General features: G+C 39.9%; 1 protein-coding gene across 1 annotated transcript in view; it reads left to right on the top strand.

Moving 5' to 3' along the window:
• Window positions 1-24,656, top strand: part of prkd2 (protein kinase D2) — a 36,806-nt gene that overhangs the window by 8,410 nt on the left and 3,740 nt on the right. Inside the window, exons 2-17 of the mRNA XM_054606347.1 lie at window positions 16,113-16,251; window positions 16,572-16,703; window positions 16,847-17,046; window positions 18,169-18,352; window positions 18,472-18,540; window positions 18,709-18,726; window positions 18,892-19,051; window positions 19,166-19,277; window positions 20,146-20,223; window positions 20,308-20,626; window positions 21,087-21,139; window positions 21,234-21,306; window positions 21,570-21,676; window positions 23,305-23,466; window positions 23,781-23,879; window positions 24,021-24,288. Coding sequence (XP_054462322.1) covers window positions 16,113-16,251; window positions 16,572-16,703; window positions 16,847-17,046; window positions 18,169-18,352; window positions 18,472-18,540; window positions 18,709-18,726; window positions 18,892-19,051; window positions 19,166-19,277; window positions 20,146-20,223; window positions 20,308-20,626; window positions 21,087-21,139; window positions 21,234-21,306; window positions 21,570-21,676; window positions 23,305-23,466; window positions 23,781-23,879; window positions 24,021-24,288 — 2,173 coding nt within the window. The remainder of the gene's footprint in view (window positions 1-16,112; window positions 16,252-16,571; window positions 16,704-16,846; window positions 17,047-18,168; window positions 18,353-18,471; window positions 18,541-18,708; window positions 18,727-18,891; window positions 19,052-19,165; window positions 19,278-20,145; window positions 20,224-20,307; window positions 20,627-21,086; window positions 21,140-21,233; window positions 21,307-21,569; window positions 21,677-23,304; window positions 23,467-23,780; window positions 23,880-24,020; window positions 24,289-24,656) is intronic.

Raw genomic sequence — 24,656 nt, 5'->3', positions numbered from 1 at the left:
ACCAACACACTTTTCTCTGTTTTGCAGTTCTTCCTTAGCAATACTGAGAGTCAAAGGGGCCTATTTTAAACTCATTTGCCATTTTGGTTCATGTATGTGAAGCAGTGCAAAATGTGAAAAGGCTGGGTGAAGAGGAATCAGTCAATTTCAGGCAACAACAGCTCAACACATGAAAAATCATGTTTCAGACCGGCATGACCTGCACACACAAGCTGGGTTCCAAATCACTTTTTATCTTTTTACTTTAACTACATACTGCAGCTTCCCTGACAAAGTACGTACTTTTGCATGCAGTTTGCATTCAATCGGGGCATGCTACTTCCTCATAACATGGCAGCTTGAACTTTGATCATCTTGCTCATATATCTGCTTTGCAAAGTCTTGTGTGTCAGATGAGCCAGAAAAGCATGCTGGCTTTCACACTGAAAACAGTGGTAGACCATGCTTGTATTTTTGCCATACTGCATTTGACATACTATGTACTGTGACATACAAAAACTTTTCCTTCATACTAAATAGTCTCTGCTGCCTTCAGGTGGCTGCAGGGATTTAATAAATGGCAGGAGAAGGTTTTCTCCTACACTATAAAGCAGCTGTGGACAGCAGGTAATGTAAGAATCACCCATGTTAATTTATTCAGAAATGCAGACAGATTTATTTCAGTTCCTGCTTTAAGCATATTAAACATTGATGCAGATTTAAACACATCTACTGGCTGCACAGCATGTTATTAAACTTTTTATTTACATTTGAAGCAACATTCCATTATTCCTGCATATTTGATATTTGATCTAGCCAAGACTATCGGAGTGATAGGGCCCTAAGGACTGAGGGTGTCTGATGTTCACAGTTGGTGAAGCCCTTTGAGGCAAATTTGTGATTTAGGGCTGTAAATACTTAAATATATACAATGCACATAGTTTTCCTGTGCAATCATGGATGTTTTTGAACATTTTGGGTGAGTTAACTTTCAGTTATACATTCAAATGATATGATTAAGTATTAAATTATTAATACTAAGTGAACACACTTCTATTGTTGATGTTGTTTTCCCAGATCCCAACATTTGTTTTTGAGAATGTAATGTTTTCAAAGTAGAAATGATGGCCAAGACTAGTAAACTGAGATCACTTTGTAATAAAGCAGAATTATCCTTTTAAGATTTTTTGCCATTTACGTGTTTTTAGGGCCCATTTGGCCTCTCTGCATTCCTTCTCTGTTCTGAGCAAAGGAGACCTTATGTTACTAATCTGGCGATTAGCATTGGTAAAAACGGTTTTGTGCCGTAATCCAATTGGGAGCTGCAGAGCTGAGCAGCATTTGGTGGCATGTGGAGAGGTTGTACCAGTTAGAGAGAATTTCTTCTCATGTCAGAGAAACAGCCTGACACACAGTTCTTTGAGAGAAGGGGACACACACACACACACACACACACACACACACACACACACACACACACACACACACACACACACACACACACACACACACACACACACACACACACACACACACACACACACACACACACGCATAAACAGACACACATACTTTCATTACACAGAGAGAAACTGAGGTTTGTAAGGCCGATCTTGTTTGTGACTGCGATTGAAATGGCTCAAATCTGAGTGAATTATAAGTGTCACACTTTTGGTTCTTTGTCGTTTAGTGAAGTTAAAAGTAGTAGTAGATGATAGCAGAGGACAATAATTTCAAGAGAGACAGATATTGAAGCACAGTAAGGTATCTTAGACGATCTCATAGAAAAAAACAGGAGAGCTTCATTGCTACAGGGCATGGAACTTTTTGCTGCTATAATGTCAGGTGTGTGAAATGTGTGTTTGAGAAGGAGCTCTTGGGAAGACTGCAGACAATGGAGTCAGTGTGAGGGTTAACAGGGTGGGTTGGGTTGGTCTGGGGCACTAGTGCAGTGTGTGTTAGTATTGCCCAGACACATGGTGAGGTGACTGTGTATGCAGTGGATGGTCAGTTATGAGGGGAAATGGGCAAAACCACAGTCTTGCATCAGTAGATAAACACATGACATCAATATTGAAGACTGGAAGAAGCAACTGGAAAATAGTTTGTCTCCATCAGTAAGGCCTTTAATTCTCAACATTGGGTTGGATATTCACCATCATGACTTTAATACTGTGTTATGTAATAATCACAGTTCCTTTTTATACAGTATAATAATTATTTTTCAAACAAAGCTTATACTCGCAACCCTGTTTCGTGCCTTAAAGCAATCGTTAGAGTTTTCAGAAGATGCTGTTCTGCTTTGTTGCCAAAAATTTTATGAGAATATTGATACTGTTTTTCTGTTTAATAAGCTAGCGCCAAAAGCTTATCCCAAAGACTAAAAACAGGGAGAAACATCCAGCCTGGCACTGTCCAGTGGTAACAAATTCAATCTACCATCACCTCTAAAGCTCACTTTCTAGCTCTCCACCAGAAAGTGAGTAAGTGTATTTCCCAAATTGTGGAGCTAATGCTTTAAATCTGGGGCCATCAACATTATAGAAACCAGCAAGAGTATGCTAGTTTTTATTTTTACTTTTTAAATGACCCAACCTAAAATCCCAGCACAATGTTGACAACTCTTTTCTAATTAAAAGTAGCTAGGAGCATTATCTCTAAAAGTCACTAAATCTTGTGAAAAAGTTTACAAGTAGGCAAGATTGACAGCTGGTCCTTTCAGGCCTCCCTCCAAAGCCACTTCGATGATTTGAAGATTTTTTCTTTTTGTCAGAGCAGTTAATTCATTGATTTGTGTCAGGATGTAAAGTGAATATATAAAAAATTAAGAAGATTAATATGGCAGCAAACAACCATTTGCAATGTAAATATATAATTGAGTAATGTGTACCTGAGTAGAGAAGGAAGTTGCTCTCCCTCTGTCTGTGCTTTTATCTGAACTTCTCTTTGCTTCGTTTATATAGCCGGGCTGGCCGGTGCTTACCTTTTAGTGCATGTTAGTGCACGTGAGTCTCTCTGTTGTGCACCACTGGTTAGATCACCGACGCCGCTCTGCGCTGCGCTTATACGACAGTTATAGCGGCTTTCCCCCTAGGCTAACACTGTTAGCTCTGTCAGCACCTTTACCATTGTTTGCGCCGTTAGTTTCTAGCCAACGACTCAGTCGTCTCCATGTTGAGAGCCGTGGTGAGACTCGATAGATTCAGCGTCGAGCATCTTTAATGCTCAATCAGTAGGTGTGGTTGCAGTTATGCAGAATTCTAAAGATGGTGGCACTTATGCATGTTTCTGTGTTCGTGAAGTATTTGTGCAGAGCAAACTAAAGTTACACAATATTAAGTTTAGTGGGTTTACAATTACAATTTTCAAGAGAACCAGGGTTTGGTTAGAGTTGAAGCGAAAGCTACTCAGCTATAAAAATGTTACCAAAGGTTTGTCATATGACTAGAGTTTAGTGTATAGCCTACAGCTTTTTTTTCTCCTCCTACTTTCTTTCAATGAGGATCTAAAGCCATGCCACACATAAGAGAGAGGAGGGAAGAGAGGGAGAGAAAGAACAGCATGTGGAGAGAAGAGGGTAACGGGCATAAAGGAAAAGGGGATGACTCAGAGTAAAGTAATGTGCCTATTGTGGCTCTCAGCATGCAGCTTGAAGTGTTTGTGTGTTAATAGCACTCTTGGCACATGGAGATTTTGCTCCTCATGTCCCAGTGTGTGTGTGTGTGGTTATTCTTTATGGTCACTCTGGAGAACTCCTTTAGGTATAATTGACAATCTATCAAATAAATATTAGATAATTATTAACTTTGGCACTAAAAGGATGAAGGGCAGAGCAAAGAGTATCTCTAACTATTTGAATACAGTTTAGTAATATAGGGCGACTGTGGCTCAGAAGGAAGAGCAGGTCGTCCCTCAATCAGTAGATCAGCGGAACGATCCCTGGCTCCTCTAGTCCATGTCAATGTGTCCTTGGGCAAGACACTTAACCAGATTGCTGAATGGGTTTGAAAGGGTGAATAACATGAAGTGTAAAAGCGCTTTGAGTGGTCGAGAGACTAGAAAAGCGCTTTACAAGTACAGGTTCATTTACCATTTACCCTAATATATAACTGTAAGAAGATGTTACTACATCTACTTAAGCACCTGTGTTTGTTAACATTAGTCATTCTCAGTTTCTATCCTTTATTGGTGTAGATGTTCCATTTGATCTGATGGCGTGTTATTCGTAAGCATGTCATACAGAGAAGTTAGGCGGCACTTCTTTCATAATTTCAACATGATTGTCACTGCGAATTAAAACAATAATTTCTATTAGTTATGAGGAGACAATAATCAAAGGAAAATTTCACCCTTAAAATGACCATTTGTTTATCAATTACTCAAAATTTGTTATCTTGAAAAGTTTGTTTTTCATGCATGCCACCATGGTGAAGCGAGAATCAAAAAAGTCCCGGTTCAACAACAGCAAAACTATATCAAAACATCCATTTATAGACGCACACAACTCGTGCAGTATAAGCCAAGTCTTTATCCAGCCGTATGCATGGTACTTCCCAAACACATGCAATTTCACCAAAACACCACTACCGTCTTATGCTCCTGCGCAGGGCTTGCGACAGTAGTGGCAGAATTGTTTTTAATAGTAAGAATTTGGCAAAAATGCCTGTGTTTGGTAAGTACTGAGCATGTGACAGGATGAGTTGTGTTAGAGTTTGTAAACAGATGTTGGTATAGTTTTGCTGTTTCTTTAAGTTTCCTTCAAGAACTCAAGGTAACATGTAGTAAGTAATTGATATACAAATGGAAATTTTAAGGGTGAAGTATTCCTTTCAGGTACAAGTAACAACTGGTTAAGGTAGTTTGTGGGATTAGATCTAAAGAGTTTATGGCCCTGTTAAGAGGAATTCTGACTTTATCTGTTCTTAATTTCACTGAATAAGTTTCTTTGCTTTAGTTAGTATATTGTGTATACGTATGTGCATTAAGAAGATACACTTTAAAAATAAAAAAAATTCTGCTTAACCACAGTGAAAGTTGGTGAAATGATAGAGAGAACACGTGATTTAAAAAAATGAATGATGGAAACAGTTTTTTGTTTTTTAATTATGGTAATGAAGGACCTGCTTTCACTTATTCTTCTTCGGGCTATGGTTATATCCTGTAGTGTAGGTGCACCATAAGTTACCATATTGCTCGACCAAAAAAAAAGCAATTGATCTAGTGTGTCTTCTTCACTATTTCTGGAACAGTAGTTTCGGTTTTGATTTTCTTTTTTTAATTTTTGGAATTTTGGGATTTTTACAATATTCGGATTGAGAAATGTCTAATATCACTTAAGAAAATATGAATGTACCAGTTATTTAACCACTTGGTCTGTAATGTTTCCCTTATTGATCACCACTCATATTTTAGGGCTTCCAACCAGTAGTATACAATGTCCACTTAAATTGTCTTTCCACTGACTCAGCTATAGTGCAGGTATAGCTAGTATGCTCACATCACCATGTTCAAGTACTTTGGCCACCAACAATTCTGAAATGGTGCTACTGTAACAAAGCCTTAAAAAATAAGGCTTGTTCTTACCTTCATTTCAGGACAAGAAAGTGATGTGATTTTCGAAATAATTTTATTTTACCCAAATGGAGCTTTTCAACTCAATGATACAAAATTAATATAATGTATAGTTTTTGTAAAATAAAAGAAATTGTGCTGTTGAATCACAAAGAAGTCAGGTAAAGCAGTACAAGCATCAGCATTCTCATTTTATTGCTCATTTTGTTTCCTTCCAACTTTTATTTCTTCTTGTCTCTCAGACTTGCTGTCTCTTCTCTTATGAAGGCCTGTTTTCTCTCTCTCCCTCTTGTCATGAATCAGTGACTTGTTCATTGCACAGGGTGGATTGAATCCAAGGTTCCTATCGGCTTACCTGCTCAAAATTGAGCCAAGGAAAGACAGGGAGGTGGAAGTGGATGGGTGGGGGCTGATGGACACAGGAGCTACTACCAACAAAGGCTGGTTCAGAATAGCAGTGCATGTTTCCTTTATCCTCAGACCCCTCTCTCATGCCTGGTCATGGCTCTCATGTTACCTCAGCGTCTTCCTTGATGCCTGGAGCAGAATGACTCTTTGTCCTTGTGCTCCTGCTTGAGACTAAGCCCCTTCCAGTTACTAGCTGCACACACACGTACACACTTTATGGCCGTCTTTTCTATGAAATTTGTCCATTTAAAGCAACTGTATGCTTCATTTTGATCTGTCTTTTTGCTGCCAGTTTCTCTGAACTTGATCTACATGCTCTTTACTCAGTTTTGTTCTTGTAGAAAAAACAAATCTTGGATTTTCAGCATCCCGCCATTTGTTTTAGTTTTTAGTTTTAACCTATGACCAGTTCTTTTTAGGCATGCAGGCTTCAAAGGTTATTTGCGTTACGTAGGAAGCATGTCAAATTTGCCATGTGTTTATTCTAATATAGAATCTGCATTTATATGTGTATGTGTATTGAACCAAGGCTGTTTGCATTTCTTCTAGTCATGAGCTTGCTGTTTTATTTCCACTGTAAATTTATAATATACATTTTTTTTATGTAGGAATCCATTTCTGTTTGCACATTGACATTGTTGCACGTTTTATTGTGTTTATCCAGCCTTGGTTGTTTGAGTCAAGTCCTTTTCTTAAATCATTTTGTGCATATGTTTGTGGGTGAGACCAGGATTTACACTCCCCCCTCCAGTCTCACAGGTTTACACAGATATCTCTGGTATGAAGAAACTAGCATGTCAAGAATGTAAACCTGATTATGTAGCTACACACACACACACACACACACACACACACACACACACACACACACACACACACACACACACACACACACACACACACACACACACACACACACACACACACACACAGAAAAACATGAGTCAGGGGAAAACATAAAGGCAAAGTATACATTACAGTGCAGCACAGTAGTTACGCTCATCATTCAACATTAGGAACCTTTACACCTTTACACACCAAGCAATGCCAATTGCAAAAACATATTAAGTTATATATATATATATATATATATATATATATATATATATATACAATACTTGTATATGAGGAAAGTCATTGGGCTTTTACCATGCAGACTGGCTAAGGACTGAAAGCTGCACAGACCCGAACACTCAAATTTAAGCCTCATCCAATAAATAAAAATGCCATTATCTACTCAATGGTTGTCCCGCTGGTTTACGCTTTTAAACACTCCCTCCTGTGTCTCTTTGTTCTAACTCACACAGGCTGCCCCCTCTACCAGACTCTATTTTCAATACTCTTGGCGGTCTTTTGTCTCTCCCCTCTAGCAGACATCTGGCAATGTGTCGAGTTGTCCTGGCAGTAGCAGTTAAAGGCGAGAGCCCTGGTTGCAGGTTTGGTGGATTTTATTCAGTTGGGCAGAGTCATCTTACCCAAGTGTAACCCGTCTCGACGGGGTTTTGCGGTCCACCTGCTCCCACAGTCAGCCGGCTGGTCAGAGATTAGGAAGCCTATACCTGTCCTGCTGTGTGACAGGGAGACACTATTTGGACAAAAGGTTTCAACTGGGGGCTACAGCTGCCAACAATTTGGGTGTGCTGGGCATTTCTCTGGCATCTTCCCAGTCTAACACCACCACCCCACCATCTCAAACTGACATTTTGGACCACATTTTTAAGATTAGATTAGATTCAACTTTATTATTCTTAAGTCATGGTTTGTGTGATGTCTCTAGCCACAGAAGCTCTCAGCCTTTGCTTTTAGAACTAATGTTACAATACTGTAACCTTCATTCTACCCCTGTAACAGGTCTCAACAGGAAACACATTAGATCCAGGGAGAAAGAAGCTCTTGGATGTAGCTTTAAATGTTTCCATGCAAAGATCATGATTGGATTCGTATTATGTCGACTGATTAACTATATTCTGCTTCACAATTTCTCAACTTTGTAACAATCTCCACATGTAGTCAGATAGGCACTTTCTCTCGGTCTGGTTATGTATGTACATGAGTATGTGTTTGTGTCTATGTTAGGAAAGTTAATGGTGATAAAAGGACAAATTAAACAGGAAGACTTAGAACTCTGACGACAGGTGTCTTAGTGGTGCAGCATGAAGTAAACGCATATAGCAAAACAATCAAAACTATCAAGTAAGGGAATAAGATATGATGGATGACATCATGGTAAACTGCACCACGTCATGTGGCTTTTCAGTTGTGTTTCCTTGTGTACACACTTTCTGCTTTGATTCATCCTCATTGTGTTTTTCTTCATTGTGTCTGCCAAGCCCAAAGCTTGGCTGACGTCATTGTAATTCCTTGTCCTCCTGGCACAGACCTGTCATTCACTGCCGTGATTTAATGCGTGACGCAAGTGTTATTAAGACAACACGTCATGTATTTGATTTGCTTTCTTAAAGCCAGCATTAGCACAGAAAAAACAGATGACTGAGGGGAGAGGGAGAGCAGGTATGACTATGATTTTTGTTGTCTTCTCCATCTCTTCGTCAGTGTGTGACCTGACTGGGGTTAAAAATAGAACGCCGGGCCAGCATCATGCATCACATTTGCTCCATCACTAACATGTCAGCACAAAAGGAAAAATTCATGCGTTGCGCCAAGTTGTTGTCAGGAGCTAATGAGGTCAGATTGGTGACGTCTTTACATGCCCCTTGCCACGTCCAACCCTCATTAAACACTTCATAGCTTTCAGAAAGGTTGGGTGGTTCTTTCCAAGTCCCGTGCCTGACATGTTAACAAGGATAGAGGGAGTTATAGTTTAACAATTAGGGTTTGTGTCTTAAGGAGAATGCTGCACGTTAAAGTGCAAGTGCATCACAACACTCCAGCATGATTCACGCACACACGTTTGCAGGAGGCTGTATGATTTGTTACACAGTAAGATGTGGATGTTTAAACAATGTCTGTTGTTTGAAGGGATGCAGCGTGTTTCCTCTTGACTATAAAATTGGCTGGATCAGGTTCCTGTTGTGATAACCAGCTTCTGTTGCAGAAACACATCGGCGTGGAGGACCATGTAGGGGTATAGAGGTCACACTGTTTACAGAGCTGAGCGTGAAGTGTCACACACAGCACGTTTTGTATTTTATCCATGCAAATTCTTTGGCATATTTGATTCTGCAGAACTTCTGTGTTTCTGTAACATAGTGCACTGTGTAAACACAAATCCAGCTCCTGTCATTCTGTATCATCTCAGTCCAACAGTCGATCTACACTGCACTATTAAAAAACAGCGTGAAAACTGCAAAACTTTAGAGTGGATCATTTTTTACTCCATTTCAGTCTCAACTATTATTTTACCAGAGGGACATAAAACTGACCATTCATTCATTTATTCTGACGTACTATTGTACCAAGATGTTATAATTTTTGTTCTTTATATGGACTGATCTGATAATTCAATGCTGACCGTGTCGTCAAAAGTCTTGATGAACTGGTTGGAAGGCTCTTAAACGTTGAAATATCCTCCAATAACTTAATAGATAGGTGATATTGCATTTTAGTTGTTCTTCTTCTTTAGATTTTCGTGTGTGTGTGTGTGTGTGTGTGTGTGTGTGTGTGTGTGTGTGTGTGTGTGTGTGTGTGTGTGTGTGTGTGTGTGTGTGTGTGTGTGTGTGTGTGTGTGTGTGTGTGTGTGTGTGTGTGTGTGTGTGTGTTGCCATCGGTGTGGACTGGATGTTGCATGAATGTTAGTTAGAGTCTGATGGTGGCACCTTGCATGGTAGCCTGTCATCAGTGTGTGAATGGGTGAATGATATGTAATATACTACTGATTGTAAGTCGCTTTGGATAAAAGCGTCTGCTAAATGACTGTAATATAATGTGTGTGTGTGTGTGTGTGTGTGTGTGTGTGTGTGTGTGTGTGTGTGTGTGTGTGTGTGTGTGTGTGTGTGTGTGTGTGTGTGTGTGTGTGTGTGTGTGTGTGTGTGTGTGTGTGTGTGTGTGTGTGTGTGTGTGTGTGTGTGTGTGTGACTGTGGGCTTATATTTAACATGCTTCTATTCTTCCTTCTTAGACCCACATTATATATTTATGATATGCTGTTTTACACCTTTGAAGAGCTATAAACCACATTCTTAAAGGTTGCAGTTTCCTGTGTTGTGGAGGTGACAGATAACAATAGCACTAGTACCAAGTACTAGAACTAATCACAATACTACAAAATGAAGTGCACCTAATGCTACTGGCACTACAACTACTTACTGTATAAGTAAGTGAGAAATATTGGTTCATTATGGTGTTTAGAATGGTACTGATGCAGAACTCAATCAATAGAGCAGTGCAGTAGAGGCCTTTCGGGCCAGAAAAGTCCTTTCTTTGTTAGTTCATGGACCCTGTTAAAGTCTTTTTTTTTTTCATTTGAGCCATTTTGCATCCTTACAAGAAGAAAACTAAGAAACAGATAAAATCTCTAAGGTTGCATAAATAACCCTTTATAAGAATCTGTCAGTGAACCAAAATAAAGTCTTGATCTCTACTTTATCGATGAGTAACTACCTAAGTTTGCTGCATGTCTAAAAACTGCAGCAGAGCTTTGGTTAGATGGCACTGAAGCTGTTGCATTGCAATCCGATTACGTGATTGTGTGTGCCTAAGTGTGTGTGCCTAAGTGTGCATGCTTGCGTGTTTTGCGCGGCTTGGTGGTCGAAGGTGGCTCATGCTGAGCTTCTGGAGGGGAAGTGATGGGGAGGATGAAAAGCAGAAGCAAGCGGCTTCCTCAGCAGGACATTAAAGTCTTTGTGTTCTTCACACATGCGGCGTCTTTATATAAAGGGGGTCTATATTTAGAGGCTTTGCTCTACAGCTGTTTGAAACTCAGGATCGAAGTGAAAGCATCTCAACTGGACATCAGGGCTGGCACTTTTGTGACGCTAACCTGTTGCTGAAGTGCGCATGCCCCTGCTGCTGCTCCTTTAATTGGATGTCCCTTCAGTTAAATTTCGTATGTTTTGTCTTGATTATTTAAATCAAATCATCAATCATTCATTCATTTCTCAGAGCACTATATCATAACAAGAAGTTGTGTGTGTGTGTGTGTGTGTAGGAGCCCAAACAAGTTAACTCGAACAGGCAGGAGGGATCTACAGGTCCCTGTTAGTCTGCACTTGCTGCACCTCATGCAAAAGTTCTCAATCGCTACCTCTGTACTTGTGCCCTTCATCATATGACCGGAGGGGAAGAGGTAGTATAGACAAACCAACATAATACGAGCCCAGAGGAGAGGAAATGGCAGCTAGTGCTTTGGCATCATATGTGTGTTTGAAAACAATGCTTTTGAGCTCAAATTTCACTCAAAATAGCCATGTTCCATGACATCATGCTTCTATGATGAGAAAGGGGTTTTATGTGTGTGTAGGTACACACGGAGTGATATCACTTGTTTTGTCTTTTTTTGAGTGTTCGGATCCCTTTTGTGTGAGTGTGTGTCTTTAATAATGACTGACTGAGTAATCTAGACAAATGTTTGACCTTACTGACAGTTTCAATAGCACACAGAGAACCACAGGAGCCACAATTGACAGCTTTGCAGTCATTGTTTAGGGTGATGGTGATGAGAGATGCATCAGCTGTGAATTTAAGAAGTTGTTTCTTCAATATTTTCATCCCACTTTTGGACATTAGACAAGTTCCTGTTAACCCTATCAGTCCCAGTGTACCGTGTACAGTTTAAATGAGGAGTGCATATGAACCCACATTAGTGCATCTTATGATCAGTCAACATATCAATATATCAGGTTCTGGGGATCAAAATCAAAAAAAAAAAAAAAAGCTGTTATACCTGCTAGCTCATTCCATGTTGGCATGGCAATCAAAGCAACATGTGCTCATCAAAGTTTGGTTGTGTCCCATTTTCCTTAATGGGGGAAATTTGAAATAGTTACCAATGTTGTTTATTCGTTATGAATGCTGTTCTCAAACCAAAGTGCACCAAAAGACTCATATTCCTCTGACTGGTTAGATTATGGTTCTGTCATAAACTATAATGTTTGACACCTTTGTAATCCTCATAACATGCATTGATGAATAAGAGACTTTAAAAGGCACATAGAATATATGTAAGTAGAACAAACACAGGGTTTATGGCTTGGGGCTGAAATAGTCCAGTATGACAAAGACATTTTTTTTAATTGTCTTTCTCTCCTTGTACTGTAAAGATTTAAAGATTCCTTTGCACTATGCTTATTCTACTCCTACAGAAAATGATTTCATCATGTCCCGAACAGGACGCAGCGTCAAGATAGGTTAGTTATGACATTGACAAGGACAAGCGCCGCTGGCTGACCTTATCATTTATATGTTGTTGCTTTTCAAGAGATGCTCATAAAACATATATTGGTAAAAATACAATAGTGATATCTGAGAAGGAAAGCTGGACAGCCCAGATGAAAAGTGAGGAGAGGTTGATAAACAGGGCACTGAGCAGGAAATTAAGAGCAATGGGACAAAAAGAGGGAGGGGTTGGGGTAAAGAAAACCTAGTCCATAATTGATTTCACTCATAATGGCTTCATTGGCCCGAAGAGCTGCAGGAATAGTGCAGGCAACGCAGGGCAACCTGATCCCTGGTAACCCAAAGAAACCGGCTGGAGACACAACCCTGTCTCCAGGCAAACCACACTACATTATACTACAGTATGTATGATAATACAGACAGCTCTTTGTCTGCAGACTTTGCACACATGCACAAACACAGTCTCTTGCAACAATAACCCCCCCCACACACACACACACACACACACACACACACACACACATATATAGAGATGATTATGTAATTACAAGACTAAAAAAATCAAATTTTTCATCATGTCGACATACAAGCAGATGTTATGTGCGGCTTTTGTGCTCTTCCCACCCTGTACTTTCACTGAGAACTGGGACAGGGAAAGCAGGAAAAAAAAGAAGAAAATAGTTATTTTCACTGAGGTAACTGCGGTTTTGGTGAGTTGGGATATTGTGCTTTTCAGTAGAGCTGTATAGACTTGCGGTCTGCACAGACGTGGCATCTGCAATTGTGGTCAGTACATTGTGTATGTTTTGGACCAAAGTTGGAGGATTTATGACTAGCCTTGTTTCTTGAGTTGCTCAGGAAAAAAGTGAGCAGTTACAGTAACAGTGTGGGGTTTATAGCAGAGAGGCTGGCATCAAACAGCAGCATGGGGCTTACAGATGACTTAGGCTGACGGGTTGTCTGTGGATTTGGGCTGAGCTGGGAGTCTCCTCTGATCTGGGCTCTGTGGGTGTTTTGTAATTTCAAGTGGCAGCAGTTGGTCTTATTTGTGGCAATCCCAGGTACTGATCCATGCAGTTATTACTGGATTCACTCCTGTCAGAGAACTTGTAGGTTTTTAAAGTCTGGTCTTGGTAAAGTTGGAGCCTCGTCTTATTAGTACGTGTATGGTATAATTGACTCAAAGCCCAAAACATTAAGGTTAAAGGGTCAAAGAAGAGAATATTTTCTCTTTTACTGCTTGGGGTTATCTAGATATGCAGATAGTTTTTGTTTAATCTAGCCATCTCAACCTCCAACCCAGCACAATGGAGATGTTTGTTGCTCACAGCATTGAAAAATTGCAAAACCTCAGCAGCAGCCTCTCTTTATACAAACAGTGTCCCTGTAACTCTGGATAATCTACAGGCCTCACTGATTTGTTGTCACTGCAAATACTACCAAATAAATAGTCCCTATGAAAACAGTTGACTGTGGGTTTTATGGATTTTCTTTTTTAAAATATAGTAGTTGGTAAGCGGCCTCACTCGAGTCGCTGCTTCCTTTTATGTCATTCTTTCGTTGCAATATATATAACACGCCCTTTTAATCATGGTGGTTTACTTAAAGCTGTCAATGCTCTGCTCACTCTTTTACTACTGACCTTAAAGCTATGCTGTTCATGTTGCATTTCAAAAGTCCCACCTCCACCCCAGCATCCACCTGAAGGTCCCGAGTCTACAATCCCTAGATGGGAAGTTAATATCATCACTCCTCACTGGTGCTTCCTAAAAGTTTGGGGGTGACTCACTTACAGATATAAGACTGAACTTAAAATGTATCTTTTTTGAAAAAGATTTTTTCTTGTCCTCTTATATATCATGTGCGTTCCGTAATCATGCTTCTGGGTTTTCCCTTGCCATGGTTGTGAATCAATTTGGCGTAATATGAGTGCTGAACAAACAGAGGTATTATTTAAATGCTTGCCTTTCTTTGATTTGCTTTCACACCTCTTACCACTGCTGTTTGTGTCCAAACTCCTTGTTATTATATATATTATTTTTTTGACGTGAACCTGTGTCTGTGATTTATATTATAGATGTAATGTTTGTTCAACAGGTTAATAGTATTCTGCAGATTAAAAAAAAAAAAAAAAAAAAAAAAAAAAAAAAAAAAAAAAAAGGAACCACTGTGTGCTATCTGTAACTTGTTGACTGTGAGGTCAGTAGCAGTAGCCCGTTGCCGGGGCGTGGTGGACTCACTGTGTAGCTTGGCAGCGGTACAAGTCAGGCCTGGATTTCAGATGTGGTGATGTGGAGTGCCTGTTGGGGAAACTGAGAGGGTGTGTGTGTGTGTGTGTGTGTGTGTGTGTGTGTGTGTGTGTGTGTGTGTGTGTGTGTGTGTGTGTGTGTGTGTGTGTGTGTGTGTGTGTGTGTGTGTGTGTGTGTGTGTGTGTGTGTGTGTGTGTGTGTGTGTGTGTGTGTGTGAAGAGAAAGGAAGAGAAAGGAAGTGGGGGGAAGAGAGGGTGTGTGTTGCTGTTTTTACGGAGGGTGTGTCTGTTGGTAAGTGAGGATGAGGTGAATGTGTGTCATTGTGTCGTTCCAAGGTAGAGACCAGGGTTCCCCTTCCTGTAAATTGTTAGAGCCATGGCCAGATGAAGAATCCTCCACTATGTCAGAAGCAGCAACAAGAGAGACAGGGATGGTTGCTTGTAATTGCATGTGTTCCCCTTGCCTTCTCTCTGTTTCCCTTTGTGCGTGTGATTATGTTTGTGTGTGTGTGTGTGTATGTGTGTTTGTAGGTAGCTGTGGTGTCCTGTTTGGTGTGGCCACTGAAGTGAACCAGACAGCATTAACTATTCAGGAGGGCAGGGTTTCCCTATGACATCCTTCTTTGCTCTGCTGACTTCTGACTGACAGTCTCATCCCTCATATCTTCGGATGAGCTTCATGGAAACGTGTGTGTGTGTGTGTGTGTACTTGTATATAACTGATAGGAAGATAGGATTGAGTTTCTCCTTTGTCTTGCTTTCCACATTAACCAAGTTGCTTGATTTGTGGAATTCAGCCAGTGGTTCTTGTATCAGTGATGACACTTGTGTATGTGTGTGTTTGCATGGTTGTCTGTTTGATGGCTGCATTCCAGGTGCTTTACATAGAAGGGAATGATATAACTAGTTGAGAACATACACTGGTTAAGCTTGAGAACATATGGACCTGTGTTGTACTTGCATGTACCATGTTCACAGTGTTGAATGCGATGTTTCCAAACACTACAGGAGATCTGAATATTGTTAATAAAAACAGCGGAACAGTGACTGTATAGGGTGTTTGGTGTAGTTTTGAGTAGTAGTTTCATAAAAATAAATCCAACAACCATGAAAACAGTATTCTCTGTTTGCAAAAAAAAAAGTATTTATATATATATATATATATATATATATATATATATATAGATAACAACATGCTAAGTTTTTTTTAATATGTTTTGTCATTTTGTATTGGGTCTTGAGAAAATTATGAACAAAAAAACGATATGGTAGCTGCATGCTATTTTTTACATTTTAAGTAAAGCTCTTGGAACTGAACATTAGCCTAAGCTTTAGTTCTTCAGGGAATTCTTTTTTGAAATAAATAAATATAATCAAATTTGACAATGTCAGCCTTAAATGTGTTTGGTTCAGATTGTGTATTCACTCTTGGTTTTAGTTGTAATTAACTTTCTCTGCAACCACCAGAAGCCTAGTGAACTGTTGATTTGATTAGCACATCTGCAACACACATGAGCTCACTATTTCAGCTAATATTAATCATATCTGATATATTATTGGATTACATGAAATGCAACGTTATTAACAAGTCCATTATACTTTCTCTTCTTTAGTTCCCAGAGTGCGGCTTCTATGGCATTTATGACAAGATTTTGCTGTTCAAGCATGACACAACCACCAACAACATCCTGCAATTGGTTAACGGTGCCAGTGACATTCAGGAGGGAGATCTTGTGGAGGTGGTGCTCTCTGGTAAGTCACCACCCCCCTCCTCTTTTTTCCTTCCCCTTTTCTCTGTTATCTCCCTTTTATTACTTTTGTTGCTCTGCATCACAACTCCTGAAATCAGTCCTTATCTTTCTTATTATACTACAGGTAATATCTTACACTTAGTAGTGCTACTACTTTTATTGTTTCAAGCTCCAATGGTCCCCTGTCAGGAAAAAAACTAAATTCTTTCCTATCCCGTTTCCATCTTATCCATCTAATTATTCTTTGTTCTGCCTAGTTAGTTGCATGATTATCTCGTGACAACCACTGTGATCATGCTCTACACCTGTTGCCTCTTTTAGCGGCCGCCACGTTTGAAGATTTCCAGATTCGGCCCCATGCACTCAATGTGCACTCATACCGGGCCCCAGCCTTCTGTGATCACTGTGGAGAGATGCTGTTTGGATTAGTAAGACAAGGGCTCAAGTGTGACGGTGAGGAAAGTAGCGAGATGAAGTGTGAATAAGAAGAGATGATGTCGTCCACAAGTTTCTCTGAGAAATGTCTTGTAACACTCACCAAATATTCTCCACCTTCCCCACTCTTCTGCTCTGTTGATCCATGCTGCCCCCTGCAGGATGTGGACTAAACTACCACAAGCGCTGTGCATTCAGCATTCCAAACAACTGCAGTGGAGCTCGCAAACGGCGTCTGTCCACCACCTCCCTAAGCAGCACCCAGTCCCTGCGTCTCTCTACCACTGATTCAGTGTACAGTTTGGGGACGGCCTCCACCTGCACAGAGGATGCCAGCCTCATCCGCTCACACACACAAATGGTACTGGTGGATTAATGCACACAATGCTCTGTTTAGGTTGAGACTATTTAAATTAAAGTGGCTTTAACTTAAACAACATTTATTTGACCACATCAAACAGCTTTGCTTTGGTTATGTTGGTGTCACAAACTGGGTAAATTCACTTCAACTCAGTTCAGTCACTGATTTAGAAGGATTTAGGTTGAGACTGTAACCAAATATGTGATGGACACTTTATTTTGTGATGGCAGTGAAACCACTTCTAACTTTTCAGAAGCAATATCTTAGTTACTCAGGATAATACTTTTCTTCCCTTGGAACTTCTTTCTTAAAAGATATATGAGGTCTTAAGATGGATACCTCTAAAACCTCTGCAAAATCAAACCAGAACTGCCTGCGCAACTGCATTCCACTAGAATTTTATCACTTTAAGTAAACTGATCAGCTCAATCAAGGGAAATAAACATCAGCAGTTAATTGATAGGGGCCCTGTTAATCTATTTTAATTAAAGAAGAGAAAGGGAACTATTTATAAAGGAAACATAAGCTTAAAGCAGCTATAATCAATATTTTATACTAACAATGTATTAAATGATAATGTAAAAAAGGCTTGCATGTATTTGGTGTTGGTTCACTATGACCACTCTTAGTGTCATTTTAAACTACAACATGCAGCTGCTTTTAATGAACAAGCTCTAAAAACCCACTGTACTCTACCTGCTCAGAATCCAAACAGCAGAAAGACACAGGAAGTCACTTACTGGTGAACATAGTGGAGCATTTAGCAGATATTAAGAGTTTAATATTTTCTTCAGGAGCTGATAAAGGCAAAAAGCATAACTAAAAGAGAGTAAAATATATGACTTACAGTTGTCATAGTCCCGTAACTGCTATATATAAGCAGCTGTTCGTTAACAAGTTCACCATGGGTGATGATATATCAATGCTGTGTTCATAACTTGTTTTCTGCTGCCTCCAAGAGGCCAAAAAATCTGTTATTTATAGGTTTAGGAAAGGACTTTTTTAAAAACAGATTAATGCTTTAGGAAGTACTTGTTGTCAAAAGTAGATAAGAGTGTCCTTACAATTTTCTTAACCCACAAAAATGAATTGAGGATCTTTGTTTCTTTTCTATTATGCTAGCCACGGACCCCTAGTGACGCCAGACGCTTCTACACAGGCAGACCAGTTCATTTAGACAAGATCCTGATGAGCAAGGTTAAGGTGCCGCACACGTTCGCTGTCCACTCGTACACGCGACCAACGGTGTGTCAGTACTGCAAGAGGCTTCTACGAGGTCTGTTCAGGCAGGGCCTACAGTGCAAAGGTGAGTACGGACAAAGAGAGAGACTTGTTTCTGAATGTCCAGGCTGATACAGAATATTAGCTAAATATATTAGTATTACATGTTATCTAATGTTGTTTTATATGTTTTATTTCTCTCAGACTGCAAGTTTAACTGCCATAAGCGCTGTGTGTACAAGGTTCCTAATGACTGCCTCGGGGAGACCATTGGTGAGGAAATATAAAAATATTTCACCATTTAAATGTCTTTATGAATCTGTTAAATCAGCATTTTCATCTGCATGTTTCCATTGGCATAACTAGGTTACTTAAATAACCATACATGATCATTATCTAACAAGACTGAATCTCACTGGAACTAATATTTTTATCTTTCAGACAACAGAAGTAACTGCGGTAAGTATCACCAGTACTCTGTTTTGATGCGTGTACAGCTGTAGTCTTCTAATAGAGGTCTTAGTTGTAGTCGAAGCAGTAGCAAGTAGTAGTATTTTTTTCACAACATTTTAAACTCTTAGTAAATTTAAACCAAGTTACACTCAACTCCTTCTCTCCTCTCAGACATGTTGAGTCCCAGTGCTGACCCTGAGGTACCCATGGACTACAGCAGTGAGTACGACGCCTCAGACAAGTCCTCAATAGATGACTCAGACGAGGCCTGCAGCATCCCTGGGTCTTTTTCTCCTGACAACAATCAGGACGGAGCCAGCGGAGACCAGAGGTATGAGAAAAACATTTGGAGAAAATCCAAATGAATGTCAGGAATACCAAAAATAACGGTGCACGCGGAAACCAAAACACACATTTTACCTACCGAGTTCTGTCGTTCTTCTAGTGTTTACATCCCGTTAATGAGGGTGGTGCAGTCGGTGAGACAGACAACCCGTCGATCCAGTACTGCTATCAAGGAAGGATGGATGGTTCACTACAGCAATAAGGACACACTGGTAAAATATTACCCATAATACCCGAGCTACTCTCTCTAAACCAGTCCCCTGAATATTATCTGTGTCACTGTTGTAGGGGCTGAAAATACCGATTTAAGTCAATTTATTCTAGATGCACTTTCTTTTCTATGATTTACTGCAGAAAGTTTGTTTTGTTTACTTTCCACTCAATCAGGCTTAAAGGACCTTATTTTCTCTATTCACCAGCTCCTTTTCTCTAAAGTTTCAACCTTGATCATTTGGCTTTATGCACTATCCGTGTGTGTGTGTGTGTGTGTGTGTGTGTGGTGTGTGTGTGTGTGTGTGTGTGTGTGTGTGTGTGTGTGTGTGTGTGTGTGTGTGTGTGTGTGTGTGTGTGTGTGTGTGTGTGTGTGTGTGTGTGTGTGTGTGAAAAAAAAAATGATTGATGATGAGGCTGAGTCTCCCATAACAGCACTCAGCAAATGTATGGTGAATTAATCCTAAAAGCCTATTTTCTGCCTTTTCTTTTCTTTTACCTATTGTTCCTCTATATTTGAACTCAAGGAAACCTTGCTGCCTCTCTAGTCTTGTTCTTACTTGCTTTTCTTCTCTGACCTAACTAACACCCTCCTTTTTCTTTCTCTCATTTTTGTCTCCCTTCTCTTTCTCTTTGCTTTCCTTCTCATCTTACAGCTTTTGCTCCTGCTCATCCTTGTTCACATCTGGCCACTCTTCTCTTCCTCTGACGTCAGGGCCAAACTTGAACTGCATTCATATTGATCCCTGAACTTTTCCCCGATCTATGACCCATTCCCCACCCTCTGTGCTTTCTCCATCCAACCCCGTCAATGTCCTGCCTTACCTTTATTATCCCAACCCCATCCCGCTCTACTCCAACACCCAACAGAGAAAGAAGCACTATTGGCGTCTGGACTGTAAGTGCATCATCCTTTTCCAGAACAACACCACCAACAAATACTACAAGGTAAATATAGTTTATTCCATGAAAAGCTATGATATCTAGTATTTTATTTCAAGTGTGCAACCTCACTGGTCCTTCTTCTTGCAGGAGATCCCTCTGTCCGAAATCCTGGAGGTGCGTCCTGCTGGCAACTTCACTCTCGTCCCCACAGGAACAAACCCTCACTGCTTTGAGATTATCACAGGCACTATGTGCTACTTTGCAGGGGAGGACCCCAACACCCTCCCCACTTTGTCCCCCAGCAACCCCCAGACTCTCCCTCAGACCCCTCCCTCACCCAGTCAAGTAGCTCCCAACAGCGGCATTGGGCGTGAGATGGCCAAGGCATGGGAGAGCGCCATTCGCCAGGCACTCATGCCAGTCATCTTTCAGGATGCACCACCAGCTGCGGGCAACACAACTCACAGTAAGTTAAGCGCAGCCAAATGCAGGGAGTGCATTTTTGGTTTATTATATTTACAAATTGGCACATAACAGCTCGAGATTCACGGAGGGGCGCAAATGTGTGCCCAAGTAATTGTGTGCTGTTGCAGCGTCAAGAGCCACCTGGGTGCTCAAGAAACAGTGGACTAAATGTAAAAAAACAACAACTTGTTAACTCTAGTTGACTAACTGGAAGAGTCTGGTCTTTATCAAACTCTTAATCAAAAACACCTTGATGAACTCCCTGTGCCAAAACACATGGGTCAAATAAAAAGCATACATTTCGAGTAAGTTATTCTTTCACAAGTTATTATGTGGAGCTGAGGTTAAGCAAAGTTCTCCTTTTTTAGTTCTGGAGAAAATACCATAAAATACATGTGAGAGTACTTAGTCTAGTACTTGACTGTGTAACCTTTTCACTGTTCCTGTATCTGTATTTTCAGGACAAGCTTCTATCAGCATATCTGTGTCCAACAGTCAAATCCAAGAAAATGTGGTATGACTTTTTGTAAATGTTTAGCAATTTCTTTCAATCTTTAAATTAATTAAACATGATGATGAAATGTGTGATTTTTTTTGCTTTCCTACAGGATATTGGTACAGTGTACCAGATTTTTGCTGATGAAGTGCTGGGATCTGGGCAATTTGGAGTAGTGTATGGAGGTTTGTAGAACTATTTTCACTGATTGACCTCTAGATTGCAGTTTTTTGTGAAGGTCTGAATTAATAGGTTAAAGTGCTATGTAGGAAACAGTGAGCAAACAGGAAACAAGCCAATGTACTATACTGATGTATGGGTCTGTAAAGGGGAACTCGGATTTCACACACTCAACAAAGTTAAATCATCGGAGTGTTATTTTATGCACATTGCAAACTCTGGATGACAGGGCCCAATATATGTTCACATGTTCCCATTTCTGCATCAGGAAAGCACAGGAAGTCGGGCAGGGATGTAGCTGTCAAAGTCATTGACAAGCTTCGCTTTCCCACCAAGCAGGAGAGCCAGCTGAGGAATGAGGTGGCCATACTGCAGGTAAACACACACATACGTTTCACTGTAGATGTAATTGGGTATCCTACATACATACTAATGCTGACACAGTAACAGCCAGGTGCTTTGCTATATATTTTATATTGGTGTTGTTTGTTATTTCTTTGAATTCTTTTTTATTTATTTAACCAGGAAAAGCCTCATTGAGATTAAAAATCTCCTCTACAAGAGTGTCCTGGCCAAGACAGCAGCAGCACATTAAACAAAGTTTCAGACATACAACATAAAACAGAGACAGACAATAAAAAAAATTCATTCATTCGTTATAATGGCACATACGTCAACCATGCTGACAGTCATTCCAGTACTGGTGTTCATTGTGACCTTGATGAGGTTTGTTTTGACTCGGTTTGACTGTGAGTCTCAATTTTCCAAATATCCCTACATGAATCATTTTATGAATCATTTCTAAAAGGAAGTACATAAAACAGTTTAGTCTGATCTATGAACAGATGCTTCAGTATCTGACCAAATCAGTCTGTGATTTTTGGGCCATTTTGAAAAGGAAAGGAAAACACCACACTCAATAGTACTTATGAGATTTTTTAACAGGACAATAGTATCAATCACCTGATTGCCATCTATAAAGATTAAAAAGGTCAGATTCCAAAGGTCAGAGTCATCTGTTAGCTGCCTTCTAAAGTTGCAGCGTATGTTCCTAATGATGAATCATCATTATATAAAGTCATTATCAGCAATTATTTCAGATTGTCCACAGTCATTTGTAATACTTATTTTCTGTAAGATGTTTGCATTACATGTTCTACTTAAAACAGAGTAATATTTCAGTTACCTTTGGAGAACCCAATTTCTCAGTGATTGCAGTTAAATTTGTTAAATCATGCCTCAATACTCACTCTATACTCTTTGCCTCTCTTTTCGTATTGGTGAGAATTCAAATAAATTAATCATCCTTCAAAAGCCTGGAAAAGTATAGACAAAACTACTGTTAACAACATGCTGTTTTTTGAGTGAATGACTCAAATTATTTATAAAGTTAAAAATAATTTGCTAAGAAAAATTATGGAAGTTGTTAAAAACTACTGAAATCCAGCATGTTTGAGAAAAAAGGTAGAGATGGTTTAATAAGTGAATTAATAAAGCAAATATTTTATGTTGCTTATGTTGTTTATGATGCTTTTCTTTTGTTCAGCCTATTGTTTGTGTAATAATTTAAAAAACAAAAATGCATTTAAATTTCACTCTCATGAACAGGTTTCTCTAAATTCATACTTAAATGTACAGTTCATTGGTCACCAGCAGAGGGAGTCTGTTTGCAGTCACTAAAAGTCAGTTACTCACTTCAGACTAAAAAAACTTTACCACAGCGTTCAAGTGAATTACGTTTTTAAAATAACGCCCCTCAGAATCATGTAAATATTCCTTCTGGAAAACATTTCATGGCATTTTCTGTTCTCCTTTCTGTGTTTCCAGTTCCTCTTATGTAGTTTATCATATTTTTGTCTCTGTCTCTGTCTCTTCTCCCAGTCACCACAAGATGATTTTCCTGTCTGTCCCACTGTTTACTCTGCTCAATCACTTTTCAACCAAATCGGCAAACTTCCATGTATAATCCGACATTCCCTCCTCTTTTCTGGTCCCTCTCACAGAGTTTACGTCACCTGGGCATTGTGAACCTGGAGTGTATGTTTGAGACCCCGGAGAAAGTGTTTGTGGTGATGGAGAAGCTGCATGGTGACATGCTGGAGATGATCCTGTCCAGTGAGAAAGGCAGATTACCTGAGAGGCTCACTAAATTCCTAATCACGCAGGTGTGTATGCGCCCAAGCCACTAAGGGATTTGGTGTGTGCATCGGTAACTTTATGCTATGACGTGGAAAGTGTTGCTGTTGCTGTTTTGTTTGTGTCTGTGCGTCACTTGTAACTGACAGCAAAGTCTTCACGCTACACTGTCTTGCTGCATGATTTTTGTTGTGAGCCAGACTTGCACCAGATGCATATCTAATGCGTCATAACGGTATTTTGAAGGGGTTTCTTTTTTGGATTGGGCATTGTAGGTACTCTAAACTGATTCATATCCTGTCTGTGTGGTTACGTGTGGTTACGTGTGTGTATGTCTGATCAGATCTTAGCAGCTCTGAGACATCTACACTTTAAGAACATCGTTCACTGTGATCTGAAACCTGAGAATGTGCTGCTTGCCTCTGCTGATCCCTTCCCCCAGGTATACACAAAACACACTCTCTAAGGAGTAATTTATAGCACTTGTAGTGTTGTCGATCAGACATGTTTCTTCACATTTGTATGCTATTCTCAAGTGCCTCTCTGTCATTTCGCCCCTTGTCTTTCTTTTCATACTACCCAGGTGAAGTTGTGTGACTTTGGTTTTGCACGTATCATCGGCGAGAAGTCTTTCCGACGCTCTGTTGTCGGCACTCCAGCCTACCTGGCTCCGGAGGTTCTACTGAACCAGGGCTACAACCGCTCGCTGGACATGTGGTCGGTCGGCGTCATAATGTATGTCAGCCTGAGTGGGACATTCCCCTTTAATGAGGATGAAGAGATCAATGACCAGATCCACAATGCAGCCTTCATGTACCCTCCAAACCCCTGGAAACAGATCTCCAGTGATGGTAAACAATGAGGGGGAGGGACGAGAGGAGATTTAGTTTACACTTAGTTGCCAATTTATTAGGTACACTCAACTAAAATCAAAGCAGTCTAATACAACAGCTCTGCAATAAATCCTTTTTCATTAAGGTTATCATGTCAAGTTTCTGTTTAAATTGATTTAAAAAGAAAAGACTCAACTGTATGATACTTTTGGAGGATGTAGTTTATGGTGCTGTTGAATTGTATTGAGTTATACTGAGAGGTCTTTATTTATTTTGTCCACCACATTTATATCAATGAGGGTAAGCTAAATCAGATAAACATCTATAGAATTAATAAAGTTCAACAACACTACAAACTACATCCTCCAAAATGATCTTATGTTGAA

Source organism: Anoplopoma fimbria, chromosome 1 (genome assembly GCF_027596085.1).
Source record: "Anoplopoma fimbria isolate UVic2021 breed Golden Eagle Sablefish chromosome 1, Afim_UVic_2022, whole genome shotgun sequence".
In the NCBI taxonomy this organism is placed as follows: Eukaryota; Metazoa; Chordata; class Actinopteri; order Perciformes; family Anoplopomatidae; genus Anoplopoma; species Anoplopoma fimbria.
This window is presented reverse-complemented; position numbering and strand designations above follow the sequence as displayed.